The sequence below is a fragment of the Lonchura striata genome, chromosome 2, assembly GCF_050655825.1.
Source record: "Lonchura striata isolate lonStrDom1 chromosome 2, ASM5065582v1, whole genome shotgun sequence".
NCBI lineage: Eukaryota > Metazoa > Chordata > Aves > Passeriformes > Estrildidae > Lonchura > Lonchura striata.
Window position 1 is genome coordinate 133,420,670 of NC_140704.1, and position 19,608 is coordinate 133,440,277.

A 19,608-nucleotide genomic window follows, 5' to 3' on the forward strand; every position below is an offset into this window, starting at 1 on the left:
GCCCCCGGGAGGCGCTGCCCGCGCATGCGGAGTGCCGGTCCGCGGCCTCTGCCGCGCACAGCATGGCGGAGCGGCTGCGTCGCGCCGCCGTCAAGCGAGAGCGGCCGTAAAGGGAAGCTCGGCTGTGCGACAGCGAGCGGCGGCGGGCGGGTGAGCGAGAGGGGCCGGGCGGAGGCGGTGGGGGCAGCGGGGCCGGGGAGGAGGCAGCGGGACCGGGGAGGGGGCAGCGGGGCCGGGGAGGGGGCAGCGGGGCCCGGGCGGGGGCAGCGGGGCCGGGGCCGGGGCCGGGAGGGACGGGGCGAGACGGGGCCGGGGCGAGACGGGGCCCGGGCGGGACGGGTGGGGGCAGCGGGGCCGGGCCCGGGCCCGGGCCCGGGGCGGGCGGCTTTGTGCTCAGCGTTGTTGGGGCCCGGTGCCGGGCCGGCGGCAGCAGCGCCGCCGTGTGGGGAAGGCAGCTGTGAGGGTGCGTGCAGCTGTGAGGGTGCGTGCAGCTGTGAGGATGCGTGCAGCTGTGAGGGTGCGTGCAGCTGTGAGGGTGTTTGTCGCTGCCTGAGCCAGCGCAGGTGCTGTTCCTTGGTGTCGGGTTGCTTCTCCAGATTTTTCTGGGCCAGCTCTGTGCCCTGGGATCAGGATCGTTGTCCGTCCCTGAAGCGCCTTCCCAGGCCGAATCCGGTGGCCTTTCCTCTGTTCCTTGTACACAATTCCCCCTCGCACAGCTCCGAGGTCTGACCCTGGGCTTGGCTCGGGGTGTCAGAGCCCAGCCCTGCACCTTGTGCTCGAAGGTGCTTGTAGGGAGGGCTGAGGTGCTCACAGAATTAATTAGGTTGGAAAAGACCTCTGAGATAATCAATCCCATTCCAGTGGCTGGCCACCCTTTCTGTGAAGAAATTCTTCTGCTGTCCAAGCTGAAACACAACCCCCAGCACAGCCCGTGTCAGTGGCCTCTCATCCTGTCACTTATTGCCCGGGAGAAGAGACCAGCCCTCACCTGGCTGCAGTCTCATTTTAGGTGGACCAAAAGCTCTGAGCCTTTTTATGCAGGCTAAACAACCCCAGCTCCCTCAGCCCCTTCTCACAGGACTTGTGCTCCAGATCCTTCACCAACTCCATTGCCCTTCTCTGGACTCTGGTCTGTGCAAGGCAGGTCATGGATGGCTCTGTTCTGACTAGGTTTTGCAGGACAAGTGTTGTACAAAAATGTTCTTTGTCAAAATAGCTATAGTGGTTACGTGGTTCCTGGAAGAGGCCTTAAATTGCCTCGTATTTTTTATATTAAAAAAAAAAAATCAGGTTTTTGCATCAGTGTAAGGTGCTCTTGCTGTTCATTTATTCTTACCCTCCTCTCTTCCTTTTACATGAATGTTCATCCAGCTCCCCAATGTACCGCTCTAGGGAGCTGAGCTGAGGGAGTAGCATCTCTCAGCATCACTGACCACAGACTGCTGCTGTCTGCCTTGCTTCCCTTTCTGCCCTGGCTGCAGTTTCTTATCCCTGGTCATGCCCTGCTTATGCAGTCCCTAGAGCTTTTGCTGAGCCATCTACAAGAAATTAAATCAGGGTATGGTTGTCTATATGGTGAGTTGCATGAGCCAGTTCAGGAACAGAGCACATTGACTGTTCTCACTGATTCAGAGGAGGAGGTGGGGAGAATATTAATTTGTGGATACATAGGTTAGCGCTATCGTAATAAAACTGCCAAAGTTATTTTTTTTCCCCCAATTCAGTCTTAAAACAGGTCAGTTACTCAGAGTGATGCATCAAGTGCCTGAGAAACCACTTGTACAGTCACAGTTGAAGGGGTGAGTCTGCCCCTTTGGGCACTGATGCTGGCTTGAAGTGGCTTACAGTGTTAGAGTGGCAAAAAACACTAAAATATTGCTTCTGTATAGCAGGATTTCTGAAAATAAAAGCTGAAGAAATGTCATGTCTCAGTGCCACCTCATCCCTGGATCCTGCATAGACTGTTCCTCTAGCGTTTCTGAAAATGCTTTCTTAGCCATGCACATTTGTAGTTCTGTTGTGGTTCACTCCAGACTTTCAAACAGTTATGCTTTGTTTTGTCACATGAAAAAGAAGCATTTTTTAAAATGCAGAAGCTACTGCAGATGCAAAAGTGAAGGTCACTAATTTAATTTTGGTGTCCTGACTTTCACAGTGGAATAGCTTTGATTAGTGCCAGGCATTTAGCAAGCTATGTGATGATGTTGTTGGGAACTACATCCCATCTGTATTCTCCCTGTTACCATATCCTCACCAAATCTCTGTTAGAGGGCAGTGAAGTCCACAGCTCAGGGCTGGTTTTGGATGTGCATCTGCTGACAAACAATGTGGGATGACAACTGTTGAAAAATTGCTTGATACCTGTGAATTCTGGAGGGGATTTTTACTTGTCCAGAACTGCGGGGGAAAATAAAACTCATGAAACAATAAAGAGCAAATAGCATGTCACAGTTTGTGTGCTTTCTCTTACAAACAAAGAAATCCCTGCACAATGATACCCTTACAATTTATGCACCCTCCCCTACATGCTCTTCACACAGCCCTTTTAGTCCAGTGGTGATTTTTGGTCTGGGCTCTTCTAAACAGCTTATTGGATTCTCTCTCCATGTCCATGTTATTAACTGTTACTGAGTTGCAGTTTCTGCTGATGACCATCAGCTCCTTATCTTTTGGTTTGTGCTACTTGTGCACCTGCTCCCCGGTAAAGCATGGGAAACTAAATTAAAGTCCTAGACTTTAGGATAAACATTACTTAGCAACAACTAAAACATTGGTGTGTTGGCAGCATTCTTTTCATTCTAAAGGCAAAGCGAAGCACTGTAGCAGCTACTGGGAAAATTGCTAAGGAAATTAACTCAGTTCCAGCCAAAAGCATGTCTAGGCAAAATTCCTTAGCTTTCAGCCTAAGGCTTCCAGCAACCCAAGCTACACGTGCTAAGCAAGTAGATATAAGCAAACAGCATTCTAAATCAACAGAGTATTGTAATTATAAGTGACTTAATCTATTTAGAAGTTACTTGCTTAAGCAAGCAACTGACATCTCTCAACAAACTAATGTAATTTCTAGGTGCAATCAAAAAGAGTGTGACAATTGGTGAATTGTAGAATTGGGAAAATAAGTTTTGAGGTCAAATGGAGAAGAGGGAAGTTTCTGGAGATAAGCAGAAGCTGAAAATTATCTCATTTTGTGGTAAAGATACTGGGTAAAGTGATTTGTACTGCTGAAATGCATGACATTCATCAGATGCTCTCCCTCTGCTTATCTCTTGACTAAGGTGCATTTCTTGAAATTGATAAGAAAATATCTCTGGTTCATCAGGTCAGAAAACTTCTACTGGAAGAAGTCTGGGACTTCAGTAACAGCTGTTGTCATAGGTCCCAGATCCATTGCCAGAAAGGTTCCAGCACTGTGTTTTGCTGATCCAACATGAGTCTTCAAAATGTCCTGAAGAATCCCCCTTGATTGTATTTTTTGTCTCAAAGTTCCCATCCGCTCTTCATTTGAACTTCAGTTAGGCTAGGGCTGTATACATCTATATATATTTATATACAGAAACATATGTGTATAATATATACATTGCTGCTGTTGCACTTCATTTCTCTGTTAAGCACAAGTAAAATTTTTGTTCCCCATTTGATAAAAATACTCTTTCCTGCATTCCATTAGTCTTCAAACTTGCTAAAATGTGCTGAAGAGTGTCTTGAAGACTTAGTCCTCAGGGACTAAGCAGTGTTTGTGCAAAATGTAGCTCACAGCATCCACAATTCTAGAAGAACAGAAACTCTAGGACAGTAGAAGTACATAGTTTTGCTCTCTTATCTGTCCTTGAAAGTTTTCTAAAAGCAGAATCCTCTGGAATTCACCAAACCAAAGCAAAGTGTTAGACTTACAGTTCATATTATCTAATCTATATATGCTGTTTAAGTCCTCTGGCATAACTTAAGGGGTTTAATAATGGCATCTTTTATGATGTTTTAAGTGAGCAACCCTAGTTATTCTACACAGCAATTATATCTGCCAATACAACAAACTTGTAATGGTTTTGTTTTAAAAATGAACTGCCTGTCATGGCTGGATAAAAACAGGTAGATAAGGAACTTCCATCTTTTTAAGGAATATAATTTTACCAGATTTCAGTTGCTACTTTTCAGTAATACTGATTCTGTTGTCTTCAGTTTTAAGAAGATAACTGGCTTCAGAATTGATCATCAGCAGAGTGTTCAGTTTTGTGATAAATATCTGCATCAGTAGTAGTTGAAACAGAGACTGATGATTATTTTCACATTAATCTAGTCAATTTTCCTGTGTTGAATTTTAGGTTTTCAGTGGCTTGCTTTGGAAAACTTGGTTTTAATGGGCTGTTAGGATAGCATCTATTCAGTAGCTGGCTTGTTAGACATAGACTCAGTAACTTAGTAAACACTACTGAGCCTTACTCTTCCTAATTTTTCTCATAGGCATAATAAAGGAGTGAAGAGAAACTGAAGGAAGCATTACATGCCTTACTGATCAGAAAACTTTCTGAAGTATTTGGGCAAACTACATATCTAGGTAGTAAAATCTACAAAGGTAAGATCTCTTCCTCTTCTATTTTATTTAGAAAACCTCATAACTAATGAAAACCTCTTTCATGAGTCTCACTGGGTTTACAGAAGTTACTTTACATGTCAAGGAGCAATTTACAGCCTAAAACTGATTCTTTTAAGCTAGTTCTGTGGAGTTTTAGCAAATTCCAAAGGTTTTTCATTATAGGATTTAGATGAAGGCAGATTGTGCATTAGTTCTTCTTCACAAAGCTTTCAAATCCATTCAAAAATGCCTCAGTTTTATATAATAGATCATGTAGGAAAAGACAGTAGCTCTTTATGATTTCTGGGTTAGCTGAAGTTTTGGCTTCTTTTACTTCCTGAATATTAAGTATGTCTTTAATCATGTGGAGATTTCATGCTGTTCCCTCTGGAATGGAGGTCTACAGTGACGAGAGAATCTTTTTTTTCAGTATGAAAGCCATATCTTAAGTGATGTGCAATTCATCAATCCACTCTTTGCTAGCTAAAAGTGCCACAGCTATTGTTGGTAAGAACCAACCGTTTTGTAAGTTTGTTAGGCATTAAATGAAAGGTATTAAAATGGAAAGCAAACATTTGCATTTAAACTTCTGTGATGTTTCTGCTTCAGGTAGAGTTAATGTAAATAGAAACTCTGTTTCACAGTGGCTGCTACAATTATTCAATAATGTGTTCAGAAGAAGCACAGCTCCTCTGCCAAAGTCTTTGCTTTCAGAGTTTGAAATTTCTTTATGAAAATTGTGATTCTGACATCCAGTAGTACAAGTCTCAAATTCCTGCTTAAATCCGAAAGTTTCTGAAGTGTGTAAATGTTTGTTTGTATTCACACATTCACTTCTTTATTCACATTAAGTTCTCCATGTTTTTCAAATTGCTTTCAGGCCTCTTTGTGGATCTACCCATACAGATTCAGCACAAAGATTGCTTTATTTCTGTGTGTTTGTGGTTTTTGAATAGGTTGAAGGTGTGGAGAGCATGGGTTATGATATTGAGCGCTTTGTGGGCTATGTTAACGAGGGGCTGTTGTGCTCCATCTGCCGAGATGTGTTAGAAGATCCACTGCAGGCTCCTTGCGAACATGCTTTCTGCAGTGCCTGTATCCATGGGTGGCTTGTTCATCACAGTAACTGCCCTGAAGACAGACAAGTGATTGATGTGTCTTTGCTACGACCTCTCTACAGGTATCCAATAATCTTGCTGTGTGTTGAAATTACATTAATTTAGGATTTCTCCATTTTGCTTGCACAGCTTCATCTCCTGTCGATACTGTCGCTCAGGCTGTCTTTATCCAGTGTGCCTGTGGCAGACACCAACTACTTACATGAAAACATTAGCATTTTCTATTTATTGTGACTAACTTCTGGGGTGTTAGGCTTTCAAAACTGAAAGGACACTTAGTTTGTTCTCCACCATTTTATGTCTTGAATGCTGATTCTAGATACCTGTCTGAATATTGTTCTGAATATCCTTTACAGGTATTCCATAAAAACTTTTCCATACTTGAATTTAGAGAAAGCAAGCAAATGCCAGTCACTACACACACTACACACTCTATACCTCTTTTCAGTCTTAGATGCTGCAGTTAACTTGTAATTAACAATTTCTGGAGATATTAACCAAATTTCTGACCTTCAAATCCTTTCTAAAAAGATCTTTAGACATAAGAATGTCTGTTGTGAACCACCTTGTCATGTAAAGCAGGCTGTTGTCATTAGTGCCTTCGGTAACTGGTCAGGCAGTTGGACCATATGATTGTTGTTGGTCTTTCCCAAACAAACTGTTGTATTTTAAATGGTTAATTCCCTGCTAGTGTCAGAACAAAACAGTTTCAACAGTAGACACAGCTTGTTGTTTAACATCTGCATTATCTAATCTTGCTCAGATTAGCAGTTATTATTTAAAGTCTCCAGCTACAGTAAATTTAACTTTCTTAGCGCTTATAACATAATTTTTCATTCATGAGATTTTACTATCTGGAAGCTAACTATAGTGTCGACAGAGCACTAGAGTTTAACTTTTAGATTTTTTTTTAATCTGTACTCACTGCAGTCCTTTATAGTCTGGCATGTTTAGAAACAGAATTTAAATGGCAAATGAGTGGCCCTGATGTTTGTTATTGATAATATCAGCTGAGCCAGTGAAAGGTCATGATTAAAAATTATTCAAAAATAAAGATTTCATTTGTGCATTTAGATTTGGAGACTGAATTTTTCATTAGCATTGTTTCTTTCAAGCTTTTTTTTCTGATATGGTCACTTGAATTCTTAAAAAAAGAAATAAATTCAGCTACTTACTCACAATTTTTCCTAATTGTGATTAGGAATCCTAATTATGATTAGGAAATGTGATTAGGAGATTACAATCTTGCTTTCTTTTCCCAAAAGCTGAAAATACAAATTTTTCAATAATGTTCCCAGATTTAAGAACAAATTCTTTTCTTTGCATATAGATATATGAAAAATGATTTAAACCGTCTTCAGCTACATTGCAGAAACAGAGAGTATGGCTGCGAAATGGTTTGTTCTCTGGAGTCTATAGACAGGCATGAAAAGGAGTGTGAGTACAGTCAGATACCTTGCTCCAATGCTGGTGAGTAACATACAAAGAAGTTGAATCCTTTATATTAAACAAACACAATTGTCATGTTCCCATCAACAGAACTGCAATAATGGTCCTTATTTTCTAACAGAAATTCAAAGCTTTGGCAGGATCTGCTCGTTAAAGTACTGTTTTTGAACAAAATATAGTACCAGTTTATGGCAGTCATGATGATTAGCAACTGTTTCTTATCCAAAAACTAACCAAAATTAATATGATGAACTTCAAATGTATGGAAATTTAATAGTGCATTAGTTTTGCTTTCTGTCAAGTTATGAATTTGTTTTCCAGTTCTGAGTGCATGTTTTGATGTTTGAATGAATGCAGTAGCCCCTGCAGAAGACTTAAGGATCATAATTTATTTATAAAACACCTGGTTGCCTGGTGCATGTGCAGCTGCCAACTCTGTGACATAGTTTTAGCAAGAATGTATCTTGGAAATAAGAATTATTCTAGCTAAATTCTAGTTAGAATTGTTCATGTTGAGGTTTTTATTAAAGCAAGGCTACACCTCCTGAGAAAAAAACATACTTCTAAAAAGGAACATACTGTTAAAATTTCTCAGATGAATTAATTTGAAATGTTGAAATGTTGTCTGTACCTAGATAAAGTTAAAATCTAATTAATGATGTTAAGAGCATCATTGAGTCTGCCATTGTAATTAATTATGATATTATTAAGGTACTAGAATTGCTCTGCTAGAAGTTATAATTTTTCTCAGAAGTGATTTCTGCAGATGATTGATTCACCTGTTCTACTTCCTACAAAAACAGTAGTGTTTTACAGATTTATGTATTTTACAGTGTTTTACAGATTTGTATTTTTACACCACACTGGGTGTCTGGGGTGTGAAGGCTCTTACATCTCTTGAACTCTTTCCCAAGAATACATGGAGTGTATTTTGAGTACCTCAATTACAAATCATTATATTTATTAGTAAAGCTCTTCTAGATAACTCATTTGTCATTTTCTGGCATGGTTTGTTGGGAAGTGTCAATATTCCATTGTTTCAGTTTCCTTAAGTTGATATTCTCTTCAAATTAAATGCAAATGTGTATTTCGAGAAAGTGAGCCTCAACAATTAAACTACAAACTTCCTAAATTTGACTTCATAAGTTGAGACTACAAACTTCAAGTTTAGATTGTTAAATATAGCAATAATTTATATAGTGCTTATTTTTGATTCTTTACATTTTACTTTTAATTACTACCAAACTGCAAAGTTTGTATCCTAGAATTTCTGTGGAAATATTTCTATCTTTGTATGAGTTATTAAATGTTCATAAATAAATCTTGTAACTTATTATTATGATCTAGCGCATTATGGACAAGACCAACAAATAGTCTCGAAACAAGTTTACATTCCATCTCACCCACATCTCTCTTTACTACATCTTTGGACTTTTCTATAAGTTTGGTAGCATAATACTTTTTTTACACATGTGTATTCTTTGTAAATTCTAGTCATTACCATATATTGTGGTAGCACAGGCAAGCTGCTAGTGTCTTAGCTTGGCATCAGGATTGTCATTACTGAAATTGATTTAATGCCAGACCAGCAATAGAAGACTTTACAGAAAATACCTCCTTCCAACCTTTCAGTATGTTCAGTTAGTGGTTAAGTATCTTAATAAGACATCTTGAGAGCGTTGAATTAGTAGCTGTGTGTGTGTAACTGCCATATTTCGCATCCTAAAGAAGTCACTCTTGAGGGATTGTTTGGATGACTGAGAATGCTTTTGCTGTAGCTGACAGTCTTGCCTTGCTCCCCTTGCTGAGGCTGTACCGTGCAGATCGAGCGGCGGAACCTGGACGGGCACCTGGCGGTGTGCGAGTACCGGAGCCGGGAGTGCCCCAACGGCTGCGGCTACACCGTCCTCAGCGCAGAGGACACGCAGCACAACTGTGTGGCCGAGCTAAGGACCGAGCTGGAGCTGCTTCGGTACCAAGCTTCTCTTTCTCTCGTGTCTCCGTTGGGCTGGGCTTCAAGTCACTGCATGAAGCACTTTGAAATACTAGCACTGGATTCTGGTATATGTTAAATCATCCGTTAATTACTTGGGGCCAGAATTTTATTACGTGTCAGCATAGAATTTAAATTCTTGCTGTTTTGATTCTTTTGTAGTAGGGATTTTTTTTCCAAGTTATTATAGATCTTAAAATACCATTGCTTACAGTTGAACAGAACTGCAACCTTATTGAAGGTGGCAATTTCATTTTTCCATTGGCCTGTTACAGAGACAAAGCCATGTTATTTAATAATTGTATTTAGTTCATGTTTTTACAGATTGAGAAGATAAAAATATTATTTGGGCAGGTACAGGTAGATTCAACCACTGAAGGTCTAATTTTGATTTTTTTTTTTTAATTTGGTAGATTAACAGTCAGTGAATATGACTCTTCTTAACAGCATCCTTGTTTTCCTTTTATGTATGTTTCTGTAGCTTTCCCTTTTCATTATATTCTAATTGTAATTTTCTTTTTCCCCCTCATGCTCCGTCCCATCTGTATATGTCAGCTCCTAAGTGTTGTGGTTTTGAGCACTGCTGTGAAGCTACACTCAAATATAGTTTAAATGCATTGAGACACGAGTGATTCTGCTACCTGGTCTCTGAATTCAAAAGGTTAATGTAGTGCCATCTGGTTTTGGCTGTGGAGCTATGTGAGTGACTAGGCTGTAACAGTTTACTGCACACTCTCATTTAGAGTACACCATAAAAGTGAAGATTACACAGAATCATGGAATCCTTTAGATTGAAAAAGAGTATTGAGCAGTACTACAGGATTCAGACATTTTATCTTGGCTGCCTCTAGTTCGTAACACTCAGCAAGCACATACTGTAGGCAAACAGCAGAAAAGTCATAAATACATAAAGTCATAAATACACCTTCTTGAGCTCTTGGAATTATTTGAGAAATAGTATATGATTGTCCTTCTATAGGTTCCTCATGGGAACTTTAATGCCCCTGGACACAATGCACTTCTTTATGCTATTGTTTTTTTTAATTTTAAATTAATAAATCATGCCTCTACAGAAACATCCTGTAGAGCTTGGTGGGAATCACTTCAGATTGTTTGGCTGCAAGAAGGTTTTCTGGATTTTGAAGATCATTCTTTTCTCTGCTTACAAGATGTAACAAGGAGAAATAAACTTTTTAGGTCAGAAATTATCTGCAGAGTGGAGGAGGCAAAACATGAGATGGAGTCAAGGTTAGATTCACAGAGAAGGCATATGGTCCAAAAAGAGAGTATTCTGCAAAATGAAATTGAAGAACTAAAGGTAAATACAATCCTTTTTTTTTTTTTTTTCCTCTCTTTAACAGTCTAGCTTTTTGCTTTTCCCTGTAGCAGTTTCTTATTTTGTAAATAAAGTCTCATACAGAGGAAGATGGCATTAAGTATGGGAAGCAAAGCCATCAAAGCTTTGCCAGGTTAGCTCTGTGGAGAAGCAGGCTGGATGCTGTATTCCTATGGCTTATCTGCTTCAGGTTCACTGGAGCTCAGCTGGGTGCTCCATCCATGTTCTGTTCATGTGTAACACTGTCAACAGATCAATCTGAAACTGATTTCAGTGTCTAAATATAGAGTATACATCACAAACTGGATGTAATTAAACATCCAGCTCCATTTTTAATTGCTATTCAAAGTGGCTTAGTCCAGAGCTGGCACAGAGCCCTGTTGCCAGCAGTGGTATTTACACTGTGGTCAGAAGGTTAGAAAGGTTCGCAGTAAACTTCATCAAGTAAAAAGCAAAGCTGTCTTATCCTTTTATTCGTCATCTTTTTATTATATCACAGAACGGTGATTTTTAAAACAATAGTTTTGAAAAGCTTTATAAAGTTTTTTAAAACTTTATAATTTACATTTTTATTTTTACTGGATTTTAAGTTAAATCCTTGAAGAGTGTATCTGAACAAAACCACAACCATCTTTTGTTTGGATTCTTAAAATAGAAAATAAAAGTAGCAAGTGAGTAAATTGGCTGTTTCTTATCATACTTTGTAAGAAACAAAATACAAAAACAAAATATTTTTGAAAAACATACTGGAATCTTTAGAACAAGACCATCCCACAGGGTGAATGCTGGATTGTGTCTCAAATTGTTTACATTTATTGCACTATCAAAAAATTATTTTGGTGGTTTTTATTCTGAAGACTCCATCACCCTATGTGCATGGCCAGTTCGACTTCACTGCACCGTCATTAGAAGAGGGTTTGTTTCTTGCAGTAAATTTGTATTTGCATTTCAGAGTCAGATGTCACGAATGATGTCAGATGTACGGTCTCTGGTGGCTGCGGAGAGACGGCACCGTCAGGAGCTGGAGCAGGCAGAGCTGGAAAAACGGGAGTTAATGGAGCTGCTGAAGGGGCTGCAGAAGGACTGCAGATTGACTACTACAGAGGGAAGCAGGAAGTCAAATTTCCGTCCTTTGACACGACTAGAGAGTTTTGTGGATGAGTGGCTGCAGGAGAGAGGCCATGACTACCTGCAGTTAGTGAAGCAATAGCTGAAAATTGCAGTTAGTGTAGCAATAGTGGATATGTAGCAACAATATCATGTCCTTGGGTAAGCTAGTTCCTAGCAGCAGAACAGACAGCAAAAAGATAAGCATAATCAGACATGGAAAGTCCCCAAGGGGAAACAAAGCAAGCATAGAAAGTCCCCAAAGGTGGGGTTGACCTTTTTAGGATACACCAATAAGGAGCTTAGCTTTTGCAATATGTATGAGCTTCATTATAACAGGTCTAATTGTACATGCATAATTGGAATAAACTGAGACTTTTTGATCTCTATAGAATGTACTTGGCTCCCATCATTTTCCACAGAGTGTAAAAAGAAAACCTAGGGAAGTTACAGTTATCTAAATAGTACTAAGCTCAGAAAGCATTTTCTTCAAATACTGGCTTCTGGTAAACTCTTTGAATGATTGGTAAACTTTATATAATTTCTGATTTACTTGAGTTTTTTTGAAGTCTAAATTACAACTGTATTTCCTTTGGGGCCATAAAAACAAACAGAAGATTTTTTTCCAGAGGGTATACTGGTCATTAAAACCAGTAATTGGAAGATATATTTTTAGTTGATGTTTTTATAGAAAAGGGAAAGTAGACTTGATTTATTCTTTCTTTACTGTACCACTTACAGGAATCTTTCAAGACTGAAAGCTACAGCCTTTTAAAAAGACACAGACTATTATGGACCACGAAGAAAAAACTATTTCAGTATCCCTGTTTGAAACAAAAAAGCAAATGTGACCATTTGAGATGTACTTAATCTGGGGGAAAGTGAATAGTAGAATTAGTAAGTCAGTAATAGAAATTAACAAGATTTGGTTTGTTTGTATTCTGTAGAAGGTCTTATTTCAAAGGTGGAAAGCAAGCACTTTAAAATGTAATTCTTCTGCTGTGTAACAGCTTTGGGTGAGGTTGACTGTTGCTTTAGAGCTTCTTCTCATTTTCAAGGCTGATAACACACTTAAAAGACTAATACTAAAGCCCAAGGTAGTAGAATAACTTAAAATCCTTTAAACAGATGTGGGAATAACTTCGAGTTTGTGGGAATGTTTTTTTTAAGTTTGCTTCTTACTTAAAAATTTGAAGCTTTTATATGTGAAAGTATCAGGTATTTCTACAGGATCTTTTAAGCATAAGACCAGTTCATTTGGTACTCAATGTCTATATATATAGATACTTAGTGTGTTCTTAATTTTTTTGTGGCAGGTTTAAGACTACTTGATATGCACAAGAGATGAATATTTGCAGAGTCACTTGGGCTTCAGACATCTGTGCTAGTGCTCAAGCAGGCTTCAGGGAGTGCCAGAGCCTAGCACTGGCATCAGAGGGTAACAGAACACCCCTGTGAGTGTGAGTAGGTCAGTGATCTGCTCTGCTTAGCAGTACAACTCAAAGGAGGGGGGTGGCAGGGTTAGGGGGCATTAGAGCATCTGAGGAAGAGATTGACTGATAGAGCTATTCTCCACCTCCCCTGAGGCAAATGTACCAGTCAAATGCACCTCAGAAAGTGGAGGATCACTAGAGATGAACCTAGGGTGGCAGGTCTGTGGTGCAGGCAAAACCATTGACCTAGCTAAAGTGCATCTCTACCAACACACAGTGTGAGCAGCAAGCAGGAGGAGCTGGAAGCTGCTGTTCAGCAGGAAAGTTTTCATGTCACCATCACAGAAAAATGGTGGGATGACTCACCTTATGGGAGTGCTGCAATGGCTGGAGATAAGCTCTTTAGAAGAGACAGGTGAAGCAGGAGAGGTGGTTGGATAGCACTGTACAATAGGGTGTGTTCTGATTGTATTGAAATTGATGGAGATGACAAGGTTGATCCTCTGGCTAAGGATCACAGGGAGGGTCAGCAGGGCTGACATCTTGGTGCAAGTCTGTTAGAGGCCACCCAGCCAGGAACAGGCTAATGAGGCGTTCTACGAGTAGCTGGCAGAGGTGTCACAGTCACAGCCTTTGTGCTCATTGGTGACTTCAACCTAAGAGATGTCTGCTGGAAATACAGCAGAGAGGAAGCAGCCTAGGGGGTTCCTGGAATGTGTGGAAGACAGCTTTCTAACTAACACAACTGATAAATGAGCTTAACAGAGGAGGAGACCTGTTGCTTGTGGGCAAAGAAAGACTGGTGGTGGTGTGATGGTCAGTGGCCATCTTGGGCAGAGTTACCACAAACTATTAGGGTTTTCTGTGCTGGGTGAAGTAAGGAAGGGCAGCAGCAAAACTTCTGCCTTGGACTTTGGTGAAAAGACTTTGGCCTGTTTAGAACATTGATTGACCAAGTGCCTTGGGAGTCAGTCCTGAAGGCCAGAGGAGTCCAGGGAGGCTGGATGTGCTGCAAGCATGAATTGTTCAATATTCAGGAACAGACTGTCCCTATGTGTGGAAAGACAAGTTGTCGGGGGAAAAGACCAGCATGGTTAACAGAGAACTTAAGCTGGAACTTAGGGGGGAAAATGAGAATATATCACTTCTGGAAGGATGGTCAGGTAACTTGGGAGGACTGTAAGGACATCACAAGGTCATGTAGGAAGAAGATTGAAAGGGACAAAACCCAACTATAACTTGCATTGGCCACTACATTTAGACAACAAAAAAGTTTCTATAAATACACTGACAGCAAAGTGGGGGGGCGGTCAAGGAGTGTCTCCACCATTAGTTGACTCCAGAGGGTGGTGTAGTGACAGGGGTTGAGGAAAAGGCAGAGGTACTTAATGCCTTCTTTGCCTCGGTCTTCAATATCAGGATCAGTTGTCCTCAGGATACCCAGCTCCCTGAGATGGAAGTTGTTGATGGACAGATGAGTGAAGTCCCCATAGTCCAGGACAAGATGGTTAGTGACCTGCTGTGCCAGTTAGACACTCACAGGGCTATGGGTCCCGATGGGATCCACCCCAGAGTAATGAGGGAACTGGCAAAAGTACTCACTGGCACTGGTGAGGCTGCACGTTGAGTGCTGTGTCCAGTTCTGGTCCCCTCAGTTTGGGAAGGATGTTGAGATGCTTGAGTGCATCCAGAGCAGGGCAACAAGGCTGGTGAGGGGCTTGGAACACAAACCCTGTGAGGAAGAGCTGAGGGAGCTGGGGGTGTTCAGCCTGGAGAAAAGGAGACTCAGGGGTGACCTTATCATTCTCTACAACTTCCTGAAAGGTGGTTGTAGTCAGGTGGGGGTTTGTCTCTTTCTCCAGGCAGCAACTGACAGAATGAGAGGTCACAGTCTCAAGCTGCACCAAGGGAAATATAGGTGGATATTAGGAATAAGTTTTTCATGGAAGGAGTGATAAAGTTCTGGAATGGTCTGCCCAGGGAAGTGGTGGAGTCACCTTCCCTGATGTGTTTAAAAAAAGACTGGCACTCAGTGCCATAGTTTAGTTGAGGTGCTAGGGCATGGGTTGGACTCAATGATCTTGAAGGTCTCTTCCAACCCAGTGATTTTGTGAATTCTCTAAATTTGCCAAAACATTTTAAATCGTCTATCAGCAGTCCTGCTTAATTGGAGGTTTCAGCTGACTGGAGATTAGAAGAGGTAACACCCATCTACAAGAATGGTTGGAAGGATGATCTGAGAATCTACAGGCCTGTCAGCCTGACCTCAGCTCTGGGCAAGGCTCTGGAAGAGATCATCCTGGGTGCCATTACATGGCACATGCAGGACAACCAAGGGATCAAGCCCAGACAACATAGATTGAAGAAAGGCAGGTCCTGCTTGACTGATCTGATCTCATATGACTAAGTGACCTGCTGAGAAGATGAGGGAAAGGCTGTGGATGTTGTCTATCTAGACTTCGGTAAAGCATTTCACACCATCTTCCACAGCGTCCTCCTAGAAAAACTGGCTGTGTGGCACTTGAATGGATGGACTCTCCAATGGATAAAAAGTTGGCTGGTTGTCAGGCCCAGAGAGTGGTAAGGAATGGAGCTAGGTCTATTTGGCAGCTGGTCACTAGTCCCTAGGGCTCAGTATTTAGGCCAGTCTTGTTTAACACCATTATTAATGATCTGGACATGGGGATTGAGTGCATCCTGAGTAAATTTGCAGACAACACCAGGTAGGATGGGAGTGTTGATCTGCTCAAGGGTAGGAAGGCTCTGCAGACTTGATCAGTGTGCCAAGGATGAATGCACAAGGTTCAGTAAGGCAAAGTGATGGGTTCTGCACTTGGGTTGCAGCAACCACATGCAGTGCTGAGGACAGAGTGGCTCAAGAGAGCAGAAAGGAACTTGGGTGTGCTGGTTGACAACCAGGCTAATAAGAGCCAACGTGTGCCCAGGTGGCCAAGAAGGCCAGTGGCATCCTGGTCTGTATCAGAAATAGTGTGGCAGTGATTGTCCCTCTGTATTTGGCACTGGTGAGGCCACACCTCAAGTGCTCTGTCCAGTTTTGGCCCTTAGCTTTGAAAAGGAATTTGAAATGCTGAAGCATGTCCAGCAAAGGGTAACAAAGCTCATTAAAGGTCTAGAAAGTTTGTCTTGTGAGGAGCAGCTGGAAGAGCTGTGTTTGTTTAGTCTTGAGAAGAGGAGGCTCAGGGGAGACCTCTTCACTCACTACAACTCCCTGAGAGGAGAGTGTAGCAGGGTGGGGACTGGTCTCTACTACTGTGTCTGTAGTGAGAGGATAAGAGGGAATGGCCTTAAGCTCAGACAGAAGAGATTCAGATTAGATGTTAGAAAAAAATTTTCTCTCTGTTAGGGTGGTCAAGTGTTGGAATAGGGTGCCCAGGGAGCTGGTAGAGTCACAATCCCTAAAGGTGTTGAAGAGTTGTCAGGATCTGGGGCTGAGCAGTGGTTTTGGGGTTGCAGGGCTAGTTCTGGGTTGAACTTGGTCTCCTTCACCCTTGATGATTCTATGATTCAAAGTTTTCAATAGGATTTTTTAACAGACCCACAAATCAAGGAGGCTTACATTTATCTGTAAGCACTGCATGAGAAACCTGTTCCAAGACTTTCTCCAACCTTTTTATACAGCCTGTTCATGTTGCTTTCAGTGGTATAACTAAGCCATATTCTCAGCTTATCAGTGGACTAACTATAGAGATATCTGGCCTTCTGTTTACTGAATGTATTAAATCAGTTTTGGAGGCTCAGGAAAATGTGTACAGGTTCAACCACCTGTATGTTAATTTTATAGTTTAGAAAGCAACTGCATTACTGTGCATGCCTCGCTGTCACTCAGAGCAATGCTTTTATAGCTAATAGCATAACCAAAGAAAGAGGCAGTAATCTTCTTTAACACACAGTCTACATTATGAAGATTTGTGGTCAGAGCTGTCTGAATTTTGGGCATTAATAAATCCTTCTAACTTGCTGTTTCTTTAGTACCACTGAGGCGGTTGTGCACATATTCAGGTCTTACATATTTAAAAACTGGTCTTGTGTACTTAAAACCTGACATAAATAGCTCTTCTGTAAAGTAATTGAGAGTATTTGGGGCATTAGCAGTCTCACCAATTCATGCCATAGCGCATCTCTTAAGCAGCTGTATTTAACAATCTAAAACAGTAAACCAGTAGCTATAATTTGGGAAGACCTTCATTCACGCTAAATGTTCAGTGGTCAGTTCACTTACGTCAATGTGTGTATTAAAGCAATAGGTAGAAAATAAGAATGCAGTTACTCTTGTGTTCTGATCAAGGAAACTGTGAGTGTCTGTGCTCTGTGGGACATTATTGCAGCATTCACACTTATTTCCAAGCTTTTTCACAACACTACATTTCATGCTGTTAGATTCAGTTAGTGCTTTTCTGTGTACTGTAACTGTGTGGTTGTGATGTGACTTTATCTACGTTGCCTAATGTAAAGAAGAAAGTTACTTCAAAATCCATTAGAACTTGATGAGCTGGATCATCTTTCCTGAGTCAGAGGGCAGTAACCCAACCTTTTCTGTTGTGACCACAGAAGAAAGCAAGTTACCTGCCCTGTGCATTCCCCATAATGGGATCTCTGCATTTGTTTGCTTTAGGAACATCACCCACACATTTCTGACTAAATTCCTCCTAGCATGGGAAATAGGGTTTATTTAATGTTTACTTAACATTTGGCCTGCTGTCTTTTCTCTAAGTGATGGCATGAAACTGCAAGAGCAAACGTGTCCGAGGTGACAATGAAGGACTTTCTGGTGTGCTATCATGCTCTGACAGTCTGAACTTCCAGTGTGGAAATGTGGCAACGCTCTGGGTCCTCCAGCTGCTGGCATGGGCTGTCAGTTTGGGTGTCCTGTAGCAGCAAAGAAGCACTTTCAGAGATGTTTTAAACAGGTACACAATAGCTAATGGCATCAGGTCCCTCTGGTGACTTTAAGCTTTATGCCATTCCTCTGGGTTGGTAACGGTTCTGCACTAGAGATTTTCCTCTACTAATGAACCCCTCACAGGGTGGCATTGCTGAAGTATCATCATTTGACCTGTCTTACAATTGACTAGACTGACATTAAACAGCCTGTTATGTTAATATTTAATCTACTTTCTGCTTTTCCAGTCTCATGTATTATGCAGCTCTTAATAGCAGTTGGCAGCAGCAAAGGATACTTTTTCTTTCAAATAGTCTGTTAATCCTGTTCACAAAAACTAAGATTCCAAATATTGTACTAGACTTGACATAAGTTAGATATTCACTTGAAAATTATACTTCCCTAGTCATGATCATACTTTAGCATTTTATGAGACTGCTGAAAGTTCATTACAGGAGGATTCCAGCATGGAATTACTGGTATTACGATTCTCATACTAAATCACACTTTAATCAGTTCCATTGTGGAACTGCTGCTCCAAGTGTAACAGTAACTGTACAAGTTGTTGTATTTTGAATTGCTGCTTCTGGCTTTTTGCAGCTGGAAGAGGGAGAGTAAAGAGAACAAGTGTGGTGGGATTGTTCCTTCAGCCCAAAAGCAGAGATGTGGCTTCACCAGCTTGTGCCACCAGCCAGCTTACCAGTGTGAGCTGCCAGCGTGTGGCAGGGAGTTAACATGGCATTAGTATTAAATGGTGATTAAGTCTTTATCCACAGTTAGGTGGGTACACAATGTCACAATACCAAGCCTGGGAGATTCAGAAACAAAACTCAGAGCAAATTGTTAAGTAAGGTATGTGAAACTTCTATATACAAAAGTTTCTTGACAGCATAGAAGGGAAGGGAATTACACAGTCCAGCAAAATACCTATATATATCTATCTATCTATCTATATATATATATATATATTTATATTTATATTTATATTTATATATTTATATATATATATAGTGATGTCTTTTGACTGGCCAAAAGTGGTTTGATCTGAACTGTTCTTAGGTGTTTGTATGAAGTAACATTTTAATAGTCCCTGGTTGTAAACAGTTCCTACAATTTATAGAAATTGGTAGCCTTGCAAATGAAGTTTTCCATGTGCTGTCCTCTTGGATGTTTCTGGCATGGTGCTTTTCTACAGCCACTTTCCTTAGAAGTGCTGGGTAGTATTGACAAGGAGCAGTACTAGCCTTGCCTTTCTCCTGTACTGGTGTCAGATGGAGTACAGTAGGTCAGGGAGATTTTACCATGCAGAAGGTGCCTTTATAAAAGACCTACAATTCTATGCAACTTTCTATTAACTGAGTAAACATTGAACCGTCTTCCAGCATTATGGGTCGCTGCCAGTCAATTTACATTTTCTACCTTTACATGCACAAGGATAAACCAGCATTTAACAGATCTTAATCTCTAGTGTGTATAAGAAATGGTAACACTTTGTATCACTTTGTAGTACGCTTTGTACAAAAGTTGAACTAATAAAGGGTCTACACCATAATTTAACAAATTTTGCTTCACTTCATTCTTCACATAATCAACAGAAGTTTGATTACCCTCTTGATCAGGTGGAATAGCAACATTCAGGTACACTGGCCTGCAGAGCACAGGAGTCACAAATGCACTGCAGTTACAGGCTTGGTGTCCTGGA

General features: G+C 40.9%; 1 protein-coding gene across 7 annotated transcripts; it reads left to right on the plus strand.

Annotated features, from left to right (window-relative positions):
* The first annotated feature begins 31 nt into the window (after positions 1–31).
* Positions 32–19,467, plus strand: LOC110477443 (RING finger protein 151). Of its 7 annotated transcripts, none has more exons than XM_085572353.1 (8): positions 32–150; positions 1,725–1,799; positions 4,459–4,570; positions 5,527–5,750; positions 7,019–7,158; positions 8,947–9,198; positions 10,204–10,448; positions 11,419–19,467. In XM_085572353.1, exons 4-8 carry the CDS (start codon positions 5,545–5,547, stop codon positions 11,674–11,676), a joined length of 1,101 nt encoding a protein of 366 aa, XP_085428479.1. In that variant the 5' UTR covers positions 32–150; positions 1,725–1,799; positions 4,459–4,570; positions 5,527–5,544; the 3' UTR covers positions 11,677–19,467. The 7 variants fall into 7 exon arrangements, with proteins under 7 accessions (XP_085428479.1, XP_021398891.1, XP_085428480.1 ...); XM_021543216.3 differs by having other exon boundaries at positions 8,947–9,109; positions 10,328–10,448; XM_085572355.1 differs by lacking the exon at positions 32–150 and adding an exon at positions 422–1,140.
* The last annotated feature ends 141 nt before the right edge of the window (positions 19,468–19,608 follow it).

Coding starts and splice junctions, on each gene's coding strand:
- LOC110477443 (XM_085572353.1), top strand. CDS start 5,545: ATGGGTTATGATATTGAGCGCTTTGTGGGCTATGTTAACGAGGGGCTG. Junction 7,159..8,946: donor GATACCTTGCTCCAATGCTG/GTGAGTAACATA, acceptor CCCCTTGCTGAG/GCTGTACCGTGCAGATCGAG. Junction 9,199..10,203: donor AATACTAGCACTGGATTCTG/GTATATGTTAAA, acceptor ATGCCTCTACAG/AAACATCCTGTAGAGCTTGG.